A 20,701-nucleotide genomic window follows, 5' to 3' on the forward strand; every position below is an offset into this window, starting at 1 on the left:
AATAAATTACTATTATATTTTAAAAAAATGAAAGAGAAATGAAAAATAAATAACCCAAGGGTATTACAGTTATTTTAGTTTAGTGTGAGACCAAATTCGCAACGAAACTAGCTCAAAAGCTCCAAAAAACCAAAAAAGTCAAGGTTTCGACTAAACCTCAGAAAAAGGCATACCACTTGGACCATTTTAAAATTTTTGTCTTTTATCCAACAAAATCAACAAAGATGGTTGTTACTTTTAGACAAAATTGCAAGTTTGGTCCCTATGCTATGTCAAAAATTGGATGTTTGGTCCAAAAAGTTTTGGAGTTACACCAGTGGTTCAAAAAGTTTCATTTGTTGTGAATTTGGTCCAACGTTATTTGAAACATTCCCCCCCCCCCCTCTGAATCTATTAGAAACGACAAACTTTGGACCTGATCTGGGTTTTGATGAATTCTGATCGATAATGGCAAAACATAACTGAAACGTCGTGTGTCACCATATGCATCACCAATTTGTAATAGGCTTGTATATGTAAAGTTACAAATTAATGAGTTTAGACATGGAAGCCTTAACAACAAATTAGAACTAAAACTCATTTATGAGTTCTGATCAAGAAGTCACAGTTCAGATTCAACACCGAATGATGAACAGTCACACATACACATATACACTTGCAAATTTACTTCCTTATTAAAAGAAAGAAATCCCTCCACTCTTCGGAAACCCCTACATTAAAAACTTCGGTGACATTCAGTGTCCTCCAACTCCGCCACCATCACATTCGTTCATCCAACCGGATATGGAGGTGGATTTGCATCTGATTCGACCAATGTTTTAAAACCCGGGTTTTTAGTTGACCCGGTGTGAAGACCGGTTCACGGGTCAACCGGTTCAACCGCCGGGTCAACCCGGTTTATGGCATTTTTTTTATTTTCATATATTTTTGCTTTCCTCCATACTACATAGACATATAATACCAATAATTTGATGTCAACAAAGTTTAATCTAAACACAAAAAACAATCTTAATACAACAAACAACCACATAGAGTATTAATAATATGTTATAGATCAATCTTAACACAAGAAACAACATAAAGTATAAATAACAAAAGAAAACATAGTTCTAGACAAATCCAAACACGTTACGACCAAACCAAATCATGGATCTTGAGAAATTGGAGTATTATAAGCATCGATCTCGCGGTCACTTAGTAACTGAAATTCACTATCAACTTCATGATCAACATGGTCACCTTGTGATTTAGAAGCCGGTTCATTCTCTTGCTCATCAAGCATATTTTCCAAATCATCATAATTAAGTTCTCCTTCCCGCTCTTCTTCAACCACCCAAAATCCCGTCTTATCAATATTTTCATAGTCAACAGGATCGTAAGACCTCATATCAACCTTCAATCTACAAAAACATTCAAAAAAATCTCAAATATAACTTGGTCATTTTATAGCATAGTATATCTTAGCAAGTTACCATACCTATTTTGTAAACGCAAGTTGTAATGAACAAATACAAGATCATTTAGCCTTTGATGTTCCAATCTATTCCTCCGTTTCGTGTGAATCCTTTCAAATACACTCCAGTTACGTTCGCAACCGGAAGGAGATGCCGTTTGACTTAATATTCTAATAGCAAACTTTTGCAAAACCGGAATATCTCCGCCAAATAACTTCCACCACTCATCTACAAATGATATAGTCAGCAAAAAAATATATTAGAAAATACAATATTTTATATATAATAATGACACATTAAGTTTAAATCATACCTGGACGAGTAAGATTACGAGAAGCAACGACACTAGATCTACCAAAGGTACCTTCAGCATCACGAAACCTCCCTAAATTCAAGGTAATATTTAACACGTCATCACCTTTAAAAGTCTTCTCAACCATTTCAAGAACGCCTTGAAACACCTCATTCTTCTTACAAAGATTTGCATGATCATATTGGAAAACAGGATTCAACCAATAAGCCGCACAATAAATACTTTTTCTTAACATCCTATCCCAACGGCTATCAATTATGTTAGTGTAAGGCCTATATAATTCCTTCTTCTTCTTAAATAATTCCTTAATCCCTCTTCTTGCCCGACGCATTCCCTCGTAAACATAACCAATTGCAGGTTTTTCATCCGAATCACACAACCGCAAAAGCTTTAACAAAGGAGTCATTACTTTCACTGTAATCAAACAATTCTTCCAAAAGATTTCATTCAAGACAATCTGTTTACATTCAACCGCATTTCCCACTTTCAACATCTTCTTAAACTCATTAGATATGACCATTGCTTGTAAATCTTCTTTATGGCCATACAAACTTTGCAATGCTATGAACACGGTACCAAACCGAGTAGCACCTGGACGGATAATTTCTTTCCAACCGGGTCTTTTTCTTAACCAATTCAACGGCCACTTATGATTATAAACAAAAATAGTAACCCTCGATGCAAGATTGACCAAACTTTTCACATTATCCAATTCTGAAAGATCCTTTAATACAAGATTAAGACAATGCGCTGCACATGGAGACCAAGTAATAGAAGGATATCTTTCACATAACTTAGTACCAGCAAGCTTGTAATTAGCAGCATTATCAGTTACCATTTGAACCACATTTTTTTCTCCTACCATTTCAACAATCTCAGCAAACAAATTACACAAATTTGTAGCATTGCTCTCTATATCAGATGCATCAACAGATTTAAGAAATGATATCCCTTTCGGACAATAAACCAAGAAATTAATCAAATGTCGTTGTGAAACATCCCTCCACCCATCACTCATAATTGTGCAACCTCTATCAACCCATTGACTTCTTAACGAATCAATTATCAATGAAACTGACTTTTTTGCATCTCTCAATAAATTAACCCTCAGAGCATGATAATTAGGTGCTTTGTACCCATAACCAATACTTGCTATTTTATCTACCATAAGTTGAAAAAAAGGAGAGTTGCAAGCATTCATAGGTATACATGCATCATAAAACCACATAGCAATAGCTAAATCCACATCATGTATTTTTGCCTTACTTTGCATTGCAGATTTAATAGTGGGTTGGGAAGGATCATTTATACCTTTTGTAAAAAATGGATGCAAGTTTGAAGTAGATTTCCTTTTACCCTTTTTCACAGTTGACATTTCTATTTCCTCCATCTCTTCATCATCATCCAAGATAGTAACACTAGTGGTGCGTTTTTCTTTTTCTTTTTGGGCAGTCTCTTTCAACTTTCCTTGCATTGTAAACCGCACTTCTGGACTAACTTTTGGACATGCTGCTACCTCACCTTTAATACCAGCAAGATGTGTCTTAACCCTGTTTATTCCACCACCACCTATAACTTTTTGACAAAAGTTACATATCCATGCCTTTTTCCCCTTCTCATCAACGACTTGAGTAACATGTTCCCATGCTATATCCGTCTTTGTTCGTACATTTGATTGAACCGAAGAATGGGATTGAGCTTGAGATTGTGCTTGCGATGGTTGTTCTTCCCTTGATTCCATATCTAACTGCATTGAAAAGTAATTTTATAATCAATAAACATATGTCAATTGGATCCTAATTTCATAATCTACATAATCAAAACCTTGAAACAATGACCAATTAACAATAAATGAAAAGTAAATAACCAAATTTGTCACAAAATCTTGAAACAATGATAATTAACAATATATGAACTGTAATTGATTTCACATGTAATTGATAATTAAGGATAAATAAACTAACAAAATCTATCACCTGCAATTGATAATTAACAATAAATGAACCGTAAGTTCACCTGATTTCAAAGTCAATTAGAGAAGAAAATAAAACAAATCTAGCAATTGATTTCTAGTTTCTAAAGCTAATCAAAAAAAAAAGTCACTACATTGGGTTAGCAATTGATTAGCAATAGCTAATCAATTAGAGAAGGACTGAAACACCAGTCGATGTAGCAGCAAAAAAAAAGAAAAAAGAACAGAAAGGAAATCGGAAGTCGATTTAGCAGCAAAAAGAAAAAAGAAAAGAAAGGAATCGGAAACTCACCTGGAGGCGGCTGGAGAAGATTGCAAGTCGCCGGAGAATGAAGTCGATCGAGAATGAAGTCGCCGGAGAATGGAGGCGACTTGCTGCGTCGCCGGAGAATGGAGGCGACTTGCTGCGTCGCCGGTGAATGGAGGCGACTTGCTATTTTGTTTGCGACCTGCTATTTTGTTTCCTAGAGAAGAACGAAAACGGAAGTCTATTTTGTGGCCTGGAGGCTGGAGCGATACAAGATAGTCAAATAATTAAGCAAGCCCTAATAAACCGGTCCAACCCGGTTTTTACCGGTTCACAATACCCGGTTCAACCGCGGGTCATGGTAAACCCGGCCGGTTCGATCCGGTCGGTATTTTTACAAAAACCCGGTCTCGATTAACCCGTCTTCTATCCCGGGTCACGGTTCAACCGGTCGGGTCGACCCGGGTTTTAAAACATTGGATTCGACTCGTCAATGGAAAATCCACTGACAACCTGTGCTTCTTCGTCTACCTTATGCTTCCTCCGCTACTCCCTCAAACACAGATATTAGATGTTCATGGTGGCTAGGGTTTCTTAGTAATTGTTCTCATCTGATGGAGGTGTTATGGTTTGGGCAGTGACGTAACTAGGGTTTCTGGCGCTGTGATGAAGAGCCTTTTCATTGGGGGTGATGCATCGTGTGCGCTAGGGCTTACTTTAACAGGAGGCGACACTAGAACTTGTTTTAACAGGCGATTTCATCTCCATTGTGTTCGACTCGAAGGCGAATCGTCTGAGGAGGATATTAAAGACGTGATAACTGGGGTGGTGTGGTGGTTCAGAAAGGATGGATGGTCGTCAGTGTTTAGATCTTAAAGAAACCAGAGCACTCTTTATCCCATTGTCGGTATAAGAAAAACCCAACCCACTGCCTTCTTCATTCGCCTGATTTACCCATTGTCGGTGTTACAACAGCCCACCACCGTTTAACTTGCAAAGAATGGGTTTGATTTTTTTTAGTTTTAATTATTTTTTTTCTATGTTTAATATTTTTTTTCTAGGCTTTATGAAGGGTTCTTGAGAACCATGAAGAACAAACGAAGAAAGGAGGAAAACTATTGGAGAGAGAGAGAGAGAGAGAGAGAGAGAGAGAGAGAGGTGTTGGAAGGGAAAGGGTGGGGTTAGGAATTTTTATTTTATTTTTCATTAAAAAAAATAATAAAAGCAATAATAAAAAAAGGCAAAACAATCATTCTAACTCATTTAAATTCCTTCAGGGACCAAAACTACAGCAAAATTTTTATTTTGGACCGTTGATACAACTCTAAAACGTTTTGGATCAAACATATAACTTTTGAGATACCATAGCGACCAAACTTTCAGTTTTGTCTTACTTTATATATGATATAGAATTTGGACAAAATTGCAAAAATTATCCATGTGGTATGCATTTTCTTGGGGTTTCAGTCCAACCCTCGACTTTTTTGGATTCATAGTCCATTTGGCCTAGTTTATACATAAAATTAGTCCTCGGACTTAACTTCCGTTAAGTTATAGCTGTTAACCCCCTCATGTGTCTCCCATATGAGGGTATATTTGTCTTTTCATTTTTAAGGGACCGTTTTTGCACCTAAAAAATAGATCATCTTGTTAAAAAAAAAATTAATACTTATTTATTTATTTTAATAATTAAAAAATAAAAGAGGTCTCTCTTTCTCTCTCTCACACACACACACACACTTAACCCAAAACACTCCTTCCATCTTCTTCTTCAAGTTCATTAACATACATCTAAAGATCGGTGAAGAACTATGAATCATATCTCCCCCACCATACCTATGTCCCCTCTAAATCGCATCTTCCCCCTCATTTTTTTCTTTCTCTAATGAGACCATCTTCTGTCTCTGGCCAAGCCTTCACCAGCGACGCCATCGACTTCTTCCTCTTCAATCCCCACTGCATCTCCTCTATCCTACACCTTCACCATTTGAACTACATCTTTTTCCTCCTCCCTCTCCACCATCCACCTGCGTCATCAAATAGAACCATTATGACCTAATTGATTTGACAGGTAATATGTGTGAAATTAAGAATGGCATGGGGCAGCACCTTTTTCTCAAGTTCGATCGAACCATCTTCTCTTTCATTTTCCCTCCAATCACACGAAAAAAATCAATATCAACCCCTTCCCTTTCAATTGGCTTGCAGGTGTGTGTGTGTGTGCGTGTGTTTTCTCTCTAGTCGGCCCCATAACTCAGTAAGAATCAAGATAGATCTATTTGTTTTGAATTTGTAGGTCCGATTTAAGAGAAGAAAGAAAAATGAATAACGAGATAGGGGAGGGAACATGTATTGGTTGTTTAATGCTTCTTTCACACAGGTATCAATAATCGTGGCTGGAATGGAGAAATAATTGTTGTATTGAGGTTGTTGTGAAGATGATGGTTAGTTTAAGGATGTTGATGGTCTGAATGGATCCTTGGTGAGGTTGTGTCTTTTATCCTCCAAAGGAACAAATTGAAGATGATTGTTAGATCATTCATCCTAGGTTCATCAGATATGTGTTATTTAGTTTGAAGTGGGTTTGTATGTGGTTTGATTTGCAGAAGGAAGATGTAATGAAGAGAGAGAGAGAGAGAGAGACATCTTTTATTTTTTAATTATTAAAATAAATAAATAGGTATTAATTTAAAATATATATATATATATATATATATATATATATATATATATATATATATATATATATATATTAGATGCAAAAATGGTCCCTTAGAAGTGAAAAGACAATATACCCTCATGTGGGAGGCACATGAGGGGGTTTAACAACAACAACTTAACGGAAATTAAGTCAGGGGACCAATTCTACGTACAAACTAGGTCAAAATGACCATGAATCCAAAAAAATCAAAGTTTAAACTGAAACCCCAAAAAAATGCAAACCATATGGACTATTTTTGCAATTTTGTCTTAGAATTTTAAATTTATAATAGATATTCGAATAATAATCTTATACATGAAATAGTAACAATGACGGCGGAAACAAATTAACATACTTCTTGAGTGGTCGATACATTATTGGTGTTTATTTGTTTTTGTATTTTTTTTTGTTTGTGTTTTGTTTTTACAAAATTTTATTTAACTTTTAGTATGCAGATGGAAAGACATTTAAGAAAAACTAAAGAAACACAAGACAAAACAGTTTTTTGACCTACTTTTCAAAAAAAACATAAAACTGCTTTTATTTTTAGAAAATATTTTGCAAGTTCTAACTCTAATATGAATGGGGAGGTATGGTTCGTGCCTTCGTGGGGATCCGGACGTGTGGTGTTTTAGCTTAAGAATTAACGTGAGGAGGGAGTTGTTCCTATTAAATCCACTGCCACATCAGCTTTTCTCTTTGATTTTTCTTCATCTTTCCGAACCCACAACACACGAAAATCCTATCTTTTTCAACCCACTCAATTTAAAAAAACACTAAACAACTAAGGTACAAGTCTTAAAACATATGGTACAAGAGAAAATGAGAGAGAGAAAGTAGAGAGAGAGGATGAAGTGGGTTTGTGAAACCAATTAAACAACTCGTCGAAGAGGAAGTGGTACCGGCAGTAACTCTATTGCTAATTAAGATTTTACCTTGATTATTTTGTATATTTTTTTAATTGAGTGGGTTGAATGGGTTGAGAAAGATAGGATTTCCGTGTGTTGTGGGTTCGGAAAGATGAAGAAAAATCAAAGAAAAAAATTGATGTGGCAGTGGGTTCAATGAGAACGACTCCCTCCACCCTTAATAGGAAAGCATGTCTCATTGCCTTGTAGATGGGGCATTTTACTTGAATGCCTTGCACGTAGGGTATCTTAAACGATAAATTAAATAGCAGATAACGGAGAGATTGAATGCATAACAAAATATTTATGGAAGAAGGTGCAAGTTAAAAAACAAATTAGGGACGAAACATTCAAACCAAACCATATGGACCATAATTATCATAGTTCTAAATTCCAATACTAAATTTCAATATTTTGTATATGAACAAATTAAAGAAACCAAATTTTGTCTTTTTTACTTTGTATGTTTATCAATCTTCCATCAAGAATAACTTGATTAAATATGCAAATCTGGGCTAGCTTTTAAAAATGTGTCGTTTGCCGTATATGTTTGTTCTTGTTCCAAGACAAGGTTTTAATGTCCCATCAAGAAATATTTTTAATAAAATGTGCAAATGTTGTGTTGCAATAAAAAAATTATTTCGTTTGCACACTTAGAATTTATTAAAAACAAATATCAGTTCGTAATAAAATTACAAAAACTGCAAATAAAAAAAAAAACTCTGTTATGTTTAAATAGAAGGGTTTTTTTTTTTTTTTTTTTTTTTTTTTTTTTTTTTTTTTTTTAAACCAGTAAATTTATCTCAACTGCGGGACATGAACTCTAAACCTCAAAGAGGGTAGACAACACTGGCTACCATTGGATCTGGCCCTTATAAAATTTATTTTTTTGATTTGGCCCTTATATTTTTTCATTTTTTCATATTAAACCTTAACTTTTTTTTTTTCTTTCTAAAAAAGCCCTTACATCTTTGTTATCTTGGAAGATTTCTACCATTCCCATGATAGATACTCCTAGTTGTTGGGGTATAAAGTCTTGTCTAACATGGAGTGCTTGGAACTTAATTCAGCATTTGGGATTCATGGAGCATGTGGCAAATGAACAGATCATTTAAGAAGGGAATGGATTTCCAGACAAATGAATGGATCTCTTGAAAAATGAATGAATATTCTAAAAGGGGGTATGGAACACCTGGAACTGGAATGGAGTATCCATGGATGCACCATCTAGGATCAAGATGCGTCATCATATGCCTGGATGTGCCACTTAGAAGTCAAAATGCACCACTATTGTTCTAGATGCGCTATTCTTTATGAAGGTGTGTCATCCATGATGTGGATGTGTCACTTTGGGAAACAGGTGCACCACCAAGTAACATGATATGGCACTAAGTGATAGAATATGCCACAAAGTGATAGGCTATGCAACCAAGTCACAGGATATGCCCACCAAGTGACAGGATATGACACAAAATGACAGGATATGTCATTCAAGAGGTGGATGCAACATTATAGAGAAGGTTACGTCATTATGGAGCATGATGTGTGACACGTACTTTATAAACTAGTTTTAATTACCAACTAAGCTAGACCTAACTATACGAAACTATGCAGTGTACCCACTGTTGTAAAAATCCAGACTAGGTCCTGATTAATCTCCGATTAATCCCTAGGCGCTACTCGACCGATTAGAGGGCGCCTAGCGATTAATCTCTGCATACATAATGAGTGAAACATTATAAAATGATGAAATTTTAACATTTTGAAGAAGTTTTATCTCAATGGAAACTATTTGTAGCATGATTAGTGTTGTATTAATCATATTAACCTATTTTGTTATCATATTAGTAGTATTTACGAACTTTGATATGATATTAGTCATATTTAATTTTTTAAAATTCAACAAATTAGCAATTAATGGTACCCGATTAATCCCCCGATTAATCTCCGCCTAGCCGATTAATCCCTTGACCCCGGTCCACCGACTAGCTAACGTCTAGCGTTTTTTACAACCTTGATGTGTACCTAATCAATTATAGCAAAGTTTAGGTAAGTCGGGTATTGATCTCATGGAACAGTTATTAAAAGCAACATTATCTACTAAAAATTACCAAAATAACAAGTAATAAAAGTTTAGGTTTTGTTCTCTTGTTTTGCAAGACTAAAAACTTAGATCAAATTACTTCTCAACAATTAAACAACCAAAAAACAATCAAAATTTAAATGAAAAGCAAGAATTGGATGAGACTTTTGTTTCGATTTTGATTCACTAATACTCATATGGTTGATTTCTTTGATAATACTATGAATTGATTATTCGTTGTTTATCGATTCCTAAAGTGATTAGAATTTATGATCAAAAGACTAATCCTCCAGTTATCGAGTTTATTTATTCATTGATAGGTGCAAAAACAAGCAAGACAATTACGGTTAAGTTCAAGTTAAGCTAGACTTGATTAATAATTGAAATTAATTGATGATAACATCAATTTAACATATGAATGATCATCATATATTAGCTTCCACATTAAATTACTCACTTTTTCTATTTAATTCTAGGTTTATGATCAAAACTCTAGTCCTATAACTTTGAGGATAACAAATTTATAAAATTCAAATATCCTAAGACAGAATGATCATCTAATATGAGGAATATTCAACAATAGACATCAAAAGTGATTTTCTTTAACACAAAAGGTTCTTTATCAAGCTATCAAAAAAAAAAAAAAACACTAGTAAATATTCAAATATCCAATCAATCAACACATAGTAAAATAGATCCTCTACATCTAAACAAAAGTTAGAGTTTTTAGCCCATAACTACTGAAATCAAACAATTAAATTCGAAGTTACCAATGAAAAACATGATGAAAATCAAGGAAAACTAAGATTTAGAAGTAAAATTGCCTTCGATCTCTCCAAATCAAGAACCCCGGACAAATTGAGGTTATTCTATGCCTTTGAATGCTTCTTTAGGTTCCAAAAGTCGTAATTAACTTGAAGCATAAGATATGGTTGAAGGCAAGACCGAACTTTATATAGATACCAAAAATTGTCCCCCATGTCGTGGCTAAAGGCCTCTACGACATGGCGTCCATGGAAAACGCGGAAAACCTAAGTCTGCCAACTTGATCGCGAATCATCTAAGAGCCACGACGTGGACAGATGTTCCCACGCTGTGGGCTTGTTAAGTGTGTCAAACCTAACAAATAATAGGGTACAATAGACTCCAAATACATTGCTTTAATGCACTAAAAAGTAGTACAAGGCAAGCAGGTTCGAACCAAAGAGACACGGAACAAAAGTCTATACCTTTTTTGCACAAGGTACTTTGGTCACAAATGGGGGTTTTGTTTGCAAAAGTCAAATAATAAAAAATAACAATCAACTTTGAAACATCCAGAAAATGAAATAGATTTGTAAAAAGTTGTAAAAGTGCTTCCAATCTAGTTCTCAATGTTGTCATTTAACCTGATTATGACTTGATGTAATTTGTGATTGTTGTTCTAAGTTGGTACTGAAAGATATCAGCACGCTCTAATACCTCTCGCTTGCCAAATTATCTAACCAAAATACGCTCTTTGATAGACCTAGCTTTACTAATTCAACCTAAACACGCTCTTAGATTGTATACGAAAACTACATTAAGTTTTGTACAAGCTTCCCAACAATTTTCATTTCTTCTCATACGCTCGGAAGTGTGAAAACATGTGATATACGTTTTACAATAAGAAAACTTATTGCTTGTTACCAATTATTAACCTAATATAATGATTAGGTGCCCTAAAAGTTAATTAACTGCACAAAAATTCAATTCATGAGAGTGGCCAATCAAACACAAATTAAATTTAAGGGTTCTAGTTTAAACAAAAACATAATCACTAGAATAGAATCACAAATCAAACATCAAATCATATGCTTCAAGTCAAGAAATCAACATGTTTTGAACAAGAACTAGAAACTAGGGTTTCTTAGCCACACATGGCTAAGAACAAATCAAACAAGAAAAATGATGGAATTGAAATGTTTAATGCTTACTAAAATGAAATCAAAAATGTTTGCAATGATTTGGTCTTCTCAAAAGCTCCAAGAATTCTCCTAGAATCGCCCAAACTGCTCCCAAAAACCGTTATCCCTTCAAATGACGTCTTCTCCTGTCTTTTATTAAAGTTCATGTGCATGCAATGAGGCCATGCGTTTTTGGCATGTCCATGCCTTTTGCGCATGTGTTTTTGGCATGGCCATTTGTCTTGTCATTGTGTTTTTGGCATGGCCCATGATTTTTGCTAAAATTCTAAAAAGTCTTCACTGTTGACTCTATCTTCAATCTAGCTTCACCACGAGTCATGTTGCTCAAATATGAGATGATAAAGGACAAACACGACCCGTGTCAGTGTGACAAGAACCGCATTTCAAACGTAGTCCTATGCTGCGATGATAATGCAACAATGACTTGGGTTATGTCTTCATGCTTTCCTCCATGGAATGACTGGTTCATCTTCTCTGCATGCTCCAAAGCTCCAAGAATCCAAGCTCCATGCATCCATGCATCCAAGCTCCACATTCCATGCTCCATAATGCCTGCAAAGTAAATTAAAAATAGTGAAGTACTAGGCATTCTTAGTGAAATATGCAATTGCCCTAATAATCAACTAAATGCAAGAATTATGAAGTAGAATGCCATAAAAAGACGGAAATAAACATGCAAAATAGGTGCATAAAATGCACCTATCAAACCTCCCCAAGCTTAGACCTTTCTTGTCCTCAAGAAAAAACAAAATTGAGAATCTACCTAGAGAAGACGATAGGTGACTAAAAAGAAACTAAAATGAAAAGAATGGAAGGAATGAAAAGGACTAAATGGAATTAAGAGTGCATGCATGCAATAAAAGAAGAACTAATGAAAATAACATATGTATAATTTTTTTTCAAACATTAGTGAAATAAACAAAACAAAACGAACATATTCAATCCAATTAACCTCATTATGTCATACAGTCGAAGGTGTACCTGTCGGGCCTTGAGATAACTTGACATTAACCCCACAAAGATATATAACATGTAAAACAAGGTTTTTAGCCATTGCCTAATGCAACTCAACAAAATCAAAAGTTACAACACTTGTTCACTTTTACAGGTATTGGGTTAGCACATGGAACAAATTATGGTCTTACTCTTGTGAAAACAGGTGATGCAAAATATGCTCAATCATTTTCATTTTACAAAGCATGGCAATGACCGACTCCAACTATTTGTTGACTAACAACAATCTTTTTCTAAAAAAAATTCTAAAAATTCCCTAATACTTACCCAGATTGGTTACACGTTTCAAACCACTTACACCAGTCAAAGTAGTTTACAGTCAGTCCAGTCCAAAGGAATCTTTGGGCAGCCAAGCATTTTTCCTAAACATATTATTCAATTAAACTATAAACATAAATATATACAAAACTATCTAATTATATTTTGCTACAAATAAAGCTCATGGCTTTCTTTGAAATCTATGTAGCGGGCTTCCAACCAACACATCCAGACCAGATGGCCTAGGTGTGCTAGATTTAAAGAAATCCCTCGGGTTTACTTGTCTGAACCTCAAAGGCCACATATTAGCTTTATTTGAATATCTAAACTTATTTATATTATTTTTTGTTTTTATTAAGTTCATGACTTTCTATGTAACCCGTGTAGCAAACTTTCAACCCAATCAGTCCCAAACAATACAACTTTAGGCAATTAGGTGTAGAACACCCCTCGAGGTTTACTGATTCAATTCCCAAAGGTCACAGATTAACTTAATAATTTTTTTTATTTTTTTTTTATTTTTTTTTGTCAGGCTTATTTCCTTATATTTTCGTCTTGACTCTTTTAGCGAGACTGATGTAAACACGCAAAGACCCGTAAGTATGGTTGGAAACAATGTCCCCAAGCAGGGTATTTAGACGGGAATAGGTAGAAAAGACTTTTTAGAGCGCTGGGGAATTCGAGTCACTGAAATTTTATATTCATTTTATGGCTCTTTTGAATTTGAAGTTTGGATATGAGTGAGCACTTACTACTCATAAGACCGGTCGTGTGTTCCAAGGGCTAAACTATATCTGTCTTTATGCTTTGGTGTTGATAACCTTATCATTTTTTGTTTTGCATGAGTAGCTTCGGGAGACGTGTTCGTGTGTGATTAGATTGCTTCAAGATTTTTAATGAAAAACGAACAAGTTCTAATCTCAAGCCACGACTAATTTACCACTTCTAATTATTCAAGAAGATTAGGTTCCTTAGATTGATTTTTTTTAATGCTTTTAAATGAATGCATGAAAAGAAAATAAAAATAAGAAAAGTAAAATCTTTTTGGATTTTTTTTATTTTTTTAAAATGCATGTGGAAACTAAAACCTAATGTACAAACCCCTCCCCAAGCTTAAGATTTAACATCGTCCTCGATGCTCGGAGAGGATAGGGCAACCTACTGACCACAGATATATAACTATATAGAGCATATGAACGAATTCTCAACAATTCTAGTCAAACAATCTTAGGATTCATGCATCAAACTTGAGATATGGAAGGAATGTACCATTCAAATGCTTGAATTTGTGATGTGTGCTTGACTTTTTCACTTCATCTTCTACCTCAAGAAAAGTTAAGCTCTTCAATGGTGGAATACACAAACGGAGGTAAAAGATTCCCTTCTTCTTTACAAAATACCTCCCCAAGCTTGCTCTTGAAACCCTACAAAAGAATTTTGAAACCTAATACAAGAATCAAGTCAAAATTTACAAAGAAAAAAAAACTAGGGTTTTATGCAAGATTTGATTTTGTACACTTTCATGGAGGGAATTCTACATAGATGAAGAAGAAGATGGAGTTAGGAACTTAGAAAAACAAACCTTTGAGCTTTAATGTTGGATTGATTGATGAAAGTCAAAATTTTATAAGTATTTAGGAGGAGAGAGTGCGGAGGAAGAATGACACAATACACAAAAACATGGTTCAAGCTAAGCCGTGCTTTTTTATGGTAGCCCATGCTTTTTTAGCATGGGCCATTTGTTTTTATGAGTACCCCGTGTATATTATTTTTTTTTTCAAAAAATTGAAATTGAATGGCATGGGTAACCCAGGCCGTGCTTTTTTTAGTACAACCCATGCGTTTTTAGCATGTCCCCTGAGTTTTGGGTTCAGCCCATGCGCTTTTAACAATTGGCCGTGCAAATTTTCTTTTTTCTTTTGAAACCTCGATGGCATGGCACGGGTCAAAAAGATGACCGTGAGTTTTTGCCTTCCACCATGCGTTTTTTTGTGATGGTCGTGCTTTTTGTTTCTGTTAACATCAAAATCATGATTTTTTTTTTCAAAACCAAATTTTCTTTCACCATTAGATAGGAAAATTATTTGTATGGAGCCCTAGAAAAGACTCAAAAACATTGCAACACGGATGAAATAAATCACAATAAACAAAATAGAATGAGATACTCCCGATTTGCCTCTCGGTTAGCCGCCCTTGTTTCAAGTCTTTGGCTCGACTTTGCCCCTTTAGATTCACTCAATGCAGTCCGGGCGTTCCAAGGTGTCAAACTCCATGTCTTTCTCTTGGAAACCTTCATAGAAGACCTTTAAACTGTGACCATTAACTTTGAATACTTTTCCAGTTTTGTTACTCTTAATCTCAATTGCACCATGATCAAATATATTAGTAAAAATGAACGGTCCAATCCACCGGGACCGTAACTTACCGAAAAACCATTTAAAATGAGAGTCATATAGTAATACCTTTTGACCAATCTCAAAGATCTTACGGGAGTGGTACTTATCATGGAATGCTTTGGTCTTCTCCTTGTAGATGTGTGAGTTCTAAAATTCTTCATTTTTAATCTCCTCTAATTCTTGGATCTTTAGCTTTTGGTGAATACCCATTTCATGGAACCCCATGTTCTTCTTTTCATCTATAAACTCGACATTTACCAACATCTCTTTATCCAACTTGAGTTTTTCTGGAATCTCCCTGACCAAATTTTTATCAAAGTTCTTATTTAAAGCCAGCTCTAAAAAATCATGGTTAGTCAACTCAAAGCATTCTTTATTCAAAGGTCGAACAATATCCACAAAATTTAAAGAGTGAACATCATTTGGGTACCTCTTCTCTTCAAAAAATATTGAAGTTAATGACCTCCCCCATCAAATTCCATTGATAAAGTTTCATTGTAGACATCAATTTTGGTTTTTATTGTTTTAAGAAAAGGACTACCCAAAAGTATGGAACTTGAATTTGGGGAGTCATCATCTCCCATATCTAGAACATAAAAGTTAGCTGGGAAAATAAGTTCATTGACTTGAACTAACACGTCCTCTAGCACACCTTTTGGGTGTACTATAGACCGATCAACAAGTTGAATGATTACATCGGTTTTGCTCAATGTTCGTACACCAATTGATTTGTAAACAGAGTATGGTAGGACATTTATAGATGCACCCAAGTCAAGCATAGCTCGAGGTACATGAAGATTCCCCAATTTGCAAGGCACATTAAATTAAGATACTGGGATCCTTGCACTTCGGGGGCATCTTCTTTTGCAAAACCGCTGAAATGTTTTCACCAACTTTTACCGTTTCATTACCTTTAAGTTTCTTTTTATATATGCAAAGTTCTTTTAAGAACTTAGCATATCTAGGTACATGACATCAAGGAGTGGGATATTGACATGAAATTTCCGAAACATTTGCATGATCTCACTCTCCTCTCGTTCTTTCTCTGTGCTCACCAATCTTTCGGGAAATGGAGCGACTGGAGTATATTTGATTTCGGTGGTGGCAGGCTTCTTTTTGTTGGATTTTTCTTTATTTTCCTCCTCATTACTCAACTTATTCACCACTATCTCCTCTTCTTTTTCTTGATCAACCAATATTGATGGGTCATCATAACTCTTTCCACTTCTCAATGTGATAGCACATACGTTGTGCCTTTGGTTTTTCTCATTTTGGGCAGCTAACTTTCCTTGAGATTCCAACCTAGTAACCGAAGTATCAAGTTGTGCCATTTGGTGCTCAAGATTCTTGATGCTTGCCTTGGTTTCTTGCTGAAAACTTTGAGTGCTAGTGGCAAGGCTTTTGACTATGTCTTCTAAGGACATGCTTGAGGACCCGACTTGTTGAGGAGGAGGTTGTGGTTGCCTCGGTTGGTAATTTTGTTGTGGGAATGGAGGCCTTTGTTGATGTTGAAGACATGATGGTCTTTGTTGATAACCCCCATATTGATTACCTCCCCAACCTTGATTGTTGTTCCGTCATTGATCACCCCTTGGCTGCTCAAATCCCCTTTGATTCGACCCACAATACTCTCCTAAAGCATTGGCTTCCGCATAATCCTCATCTTGAAGTTGAGCGTACATGTCGTTTAGGTGCCCCACTTGAGTGAAAATACCCCAAGGGCGGGGTGTGGGCTGCACACCCTTGTCTTTAGCCAACATCATTACAACTTTCGTAAGCTCAGACAATTGAGCTTCAATTTGAGGAGTTTGGACCTCTTTTACACCTCGGGGTGCATCCGTGTACCATTCTTCATCATGGCTTGCATGCTTAGAATCTTCAGCCATATTCTTGATTAAGTTGCGGATTTCGGTTGGAGTTTTATCGGGTAAAGCTCCGCCACTCGAAGCATTAAGAAGCCTTCTTTCCATTGGGGTCATTCCTTCAATGAAATATTGGAGGAGTTGGTACTCGGTAATTCCATGCTTTGGACAACGGGCACAAAGCTTCTAGAATCTCTCCCAATATGTATGAAAGGTGTCTCTCTTGTGTTGTTTGATCCCAATTATCTCTCTTCTTAGGGCCGAGGCTTTCATTTATGGGAAGTATTTGTCTAAGAAGAGGCGTGCAAGATCTACCCATGTGTTGACCGTCCCCGGTGGAAGGTCATAAAGACAATCTTTTGCTAATTCTTGCACTGCAAAGGGGAATTCCCTAAGCTTGATTTGGTCCTCCGTGACATTGTGTGGTTTCATGCCAACACACAAAACATGGAACTTTGTGAGGAAACCATTTGCTTCTTACGAAGCTTGGCTTGCTTCCTTAACCTCTTTGCAGTCTTCTCTATCTCCGAGTCAATTGGCAATGGTGTACCTGTACGAAAAGATCTTGGCATACATAATTAGTAACACCGTGTGCCCGGCAACGGCGCCAATTTGTTAGGTGTGTCAAACCCAACAAATAATATGGTACAATAGACTCCAAATACACTGCTTTAATGCATTAAAAAGTAGTACAAGGCAAGCAGGTTCGACCAAAGAGACACGGAATAAAAGTCTATACCTTTTTTGCACAAGGTACTTTGGTCACAAATGGGGGTTTTGTTTGCAAAAGTCAAATAATAAAAAATAACAATCAACTTTGAAACATGCGGAAAATGAAATAGATTTGTAAACAAGTTGTAAAAGTGCTTCCAATTCTAGTTCTTAATGTTGCCATTTAACCTGATTATGACTTGATGTAATTTTTGATTGCTGTTCTAAGTTGGTACTGAAAGATATCAACACGCTCTAATACCTCTCGCTTGCCAAATTATTTAACCAAAATACGCTCTTTAATAGACCTAGCATTACTAATTCAACCTAAACACGCTCTTAGATTGTATTGGAAAACTGCATTACGTTTTGTACAAGCTTCCCAACAATGTTCATTTCTTCTCATACGTTCGGAAGTGTTAAAACAGGTGATATATGTTTTACAATAAGAAAACTTATTGCTTGTTACCAATTATTAACTCAATAGAACAATTAGGTGCCTTAAAAGTTAATTAAATGCTCAAAAATTCAACTCATGAAAGTGGCCAATCAAACACAAATCAAAATTAAGGGTTCTAGTTTAAACAAAAACATAATCACTAGAATAGAATCACAAATCAAACATCAAATCATATGCTTCAAGTCAAGCAATCAACATTTTTTGAGCAAGAACTAGAAACTAGGGTTTCTTAGCCGCACATAGCTAAGAACAAATCAAACAAGAAAAATGATGGAATTGAAATGTTTAATGCTTACTAAAATGAAATGAAAAATATTTGCAATGATTTGGTCTTCTCAAAAGCTCCAACAATTCTCCTAGAATCACGCAAACTACTCCCAAAAACTGTTCTCCCTTCAAATGACGTCTTCTCCTGTCTTTTATTAAAGTTCATGTGCATGCCATGAGGCCATGTGCTTTTGGCATGGCCTTGCCTTTTGCCCATGTGTTTTTGGCATGGCCATTTATCTTGACCATGTGTTTTTGGCATGGCCCATGCATTTTGCTAAAATTCCAAACAGTCTTCACTGTTGACTCCATCTTCAATCTAGCTTCACCACGAGTCATGTTGCTCAAATATGAAATGATAAAGGACAAACACGACCCGTGTCAGTGTGAGAAGAACCGCATTTCAAACGTAGTCCTTTGCTGCATAAGATATGTTTGAAGGCGAGACCAAACTTTATATAGATACCAAAAATTGTCTCCCATGTTGTGGCTAAAGGCCTCTACGACGTGGCGTCCATGGAAAACACGGAAAACCTAAGTCTGCCAACTTGATCGCGAATCATCTAAGAGCCACGGCGTGGACAGATGTTCCCACGCTGTGGGCTTGTTAAGTGTGTCAAAACCAACAAATAATAGGGTACAATAGACTCCAAATACACTGCTTTAATGCACTAAAAAGTAGTACAAGGCAAGCAGGTTCGAACCAAAGATGTAACATCCCAATTATTACGACTAAAAATTTCTTTTAAAACCTTACTAAAATTAGATTTATAAAAACGTATCATAAGTTAAACATAACTTTCGAGTATTAACTTCCAAAACATAATATCATTATCAGAGTCAAACATTCCCAGGCTAACTGACTATGGTGTGTGCTCTGCAATCTTCCCGAGCTCCTCTTTGAAAACCGAGTACCTGAAACCAAAACTGAAAACCGTAAGCACGAAGCTTAGTGAGCTCCCCCAACGTACCGCATACCATACAAATCACATAACATATATACTGCCAGGCTATTCTGGGGTGCCTGACTACCCGGTACGGCCATTCTGGGGTGCCGACCTACCCGTGTCAAGCCATTCTGGGGCGCTGACCTACCCATACGGCCATTCTGGGGTGCCGTCTTACCCGTGTCAAGCCATTCTGGGGTGCTGACTACCCATCGGTCCTAACAACCGATCCTCGGGGACTATTTCACCCCTACTACTACGATCACATATATCATAACAAGCCATCATACAAACATATCATCACATATTGTCAGACGTATCTGGGGTGTCTGACTACCCTTCGGTCCTAACAACCGAACTCGACTACTATCACTTACAACATATCACGCTAGCATATAACATATCAAGTAGTAGCAAACCTAGATGATATCACAAAGACAATCATCTATCATACGTCTCCTACTGGTGGGCCGGCATTGTGGCCTTAGACCCACCACTACTGGAAGGTAACTCACCTGAACTGCTGAGCCCTGCTGATAAACCTCTGGCTGCTACTCGACAATCCCCTGAACCGCTGCTCCTCTAGCTCTCCAAGCTATCAATATACATATAACACTTAGTCTGACAGTCAACTAAGTCAACTCTGGTCAAAGTCAACCTTCCAGGTCAACCTTACTCGCCGAGTCTTCCTAAAGACTCGCCGAGTTCATAAGCTCAGGGTCTTTCTTATTCGCGACTCGACTCGCCGAGTCAGTCCATGACTCGCCGAGTCCAACTAGCTCCAAGTCCTGTCCTGGCCAACTCGCTGAGTCACCACCCGACTCACTGATTCGAGTCTCAACTCGAAGGGTTTGAGGTTTCACGATCTGACTCGCCGAGTCCACTAGTAGACTCGCCGAGTCCAAGGCAATCTTCAACCAACTCGTCGAGTTGTTCATACCACTCGCCGAGTCCATGGCTAACTTCAACCGACTCGACGAGCTGTTCATCCTACTCGTCGAGTTCCTCCTCATCTTCAAGCTACTCGCCGAGTCCACTCGAAGGACTCGTCGAGTCCACTAAGATCCACTTACATGCAGAGGACTTCCGAGTCATGCATGAGCTTCAAACTATAGATCTACCCTCCCCAAGCCTATTTCCCACGTAAAGTTGCAACCTTTAC

General features: G+C 36.5%; 2 protein-coding genes across 2 annotated transcripts; both read right to left on the reverse strand.

The window, feature by feature from the left end:
• Window positions 1–1,144: 1,144 nt before the first annotated feature.
• On the reverse strand, window positions 1,145–3,508 carry LOC111891057 (uncharacterized). The gene is made up of 3 exons (XM_023887145.2): window positions 1,768–3,508; window positions 1,478–1,682; window positions 1,145–1,400 (listed from the first exon to the last, which is right to left on the reverse strand). The coding sequence occupies exons 1-3, from the start codon at window positions 3,506–3,508 to the stop codon at window positions 1,145–1,147; spliced, it is 2,202 nt and encodes a 733-aa protein (XP_023742913.2).
• Window positions 3,509–15,439: 11,931 nt separating this feature from the next.
• Window positions 15,440–16,071, reverse strand: LOC111891059 (uncharacterized). Its single transcript, XM_023887147.1, has 2 exons — window positions 15,756–16,071; window positions 15,440–15,663 (listed from the first exon to the last, which is right to left on the reverse strand). The coding sequence occupies exons 1-2, from the start codon at window positions 16,069–16,071 to the stop codon at window positions 15,440–15,442; spliced, it is 540 nt and encodes a 179-aa protein (XP_023742915.1).
• Between the last annotated feature and the right edge of the window lie 4,630 nt (window positions 16,072–20,701).

Source organism: Lactuca sativa, chromosome 7, assembly GCF_002870075.4.
Source record: "Lactuca sativa cultivar Salinas chromosome 7, Lsat_Salinas_v11, whole genome shotgun sequence".
Taxonomy (NCBI): Eukaryota; Viridiplantae; Streptophyta; class Magnoliopsida; order Asterales; family Asteraceae; genus Lactuca; species Lactuca sativa.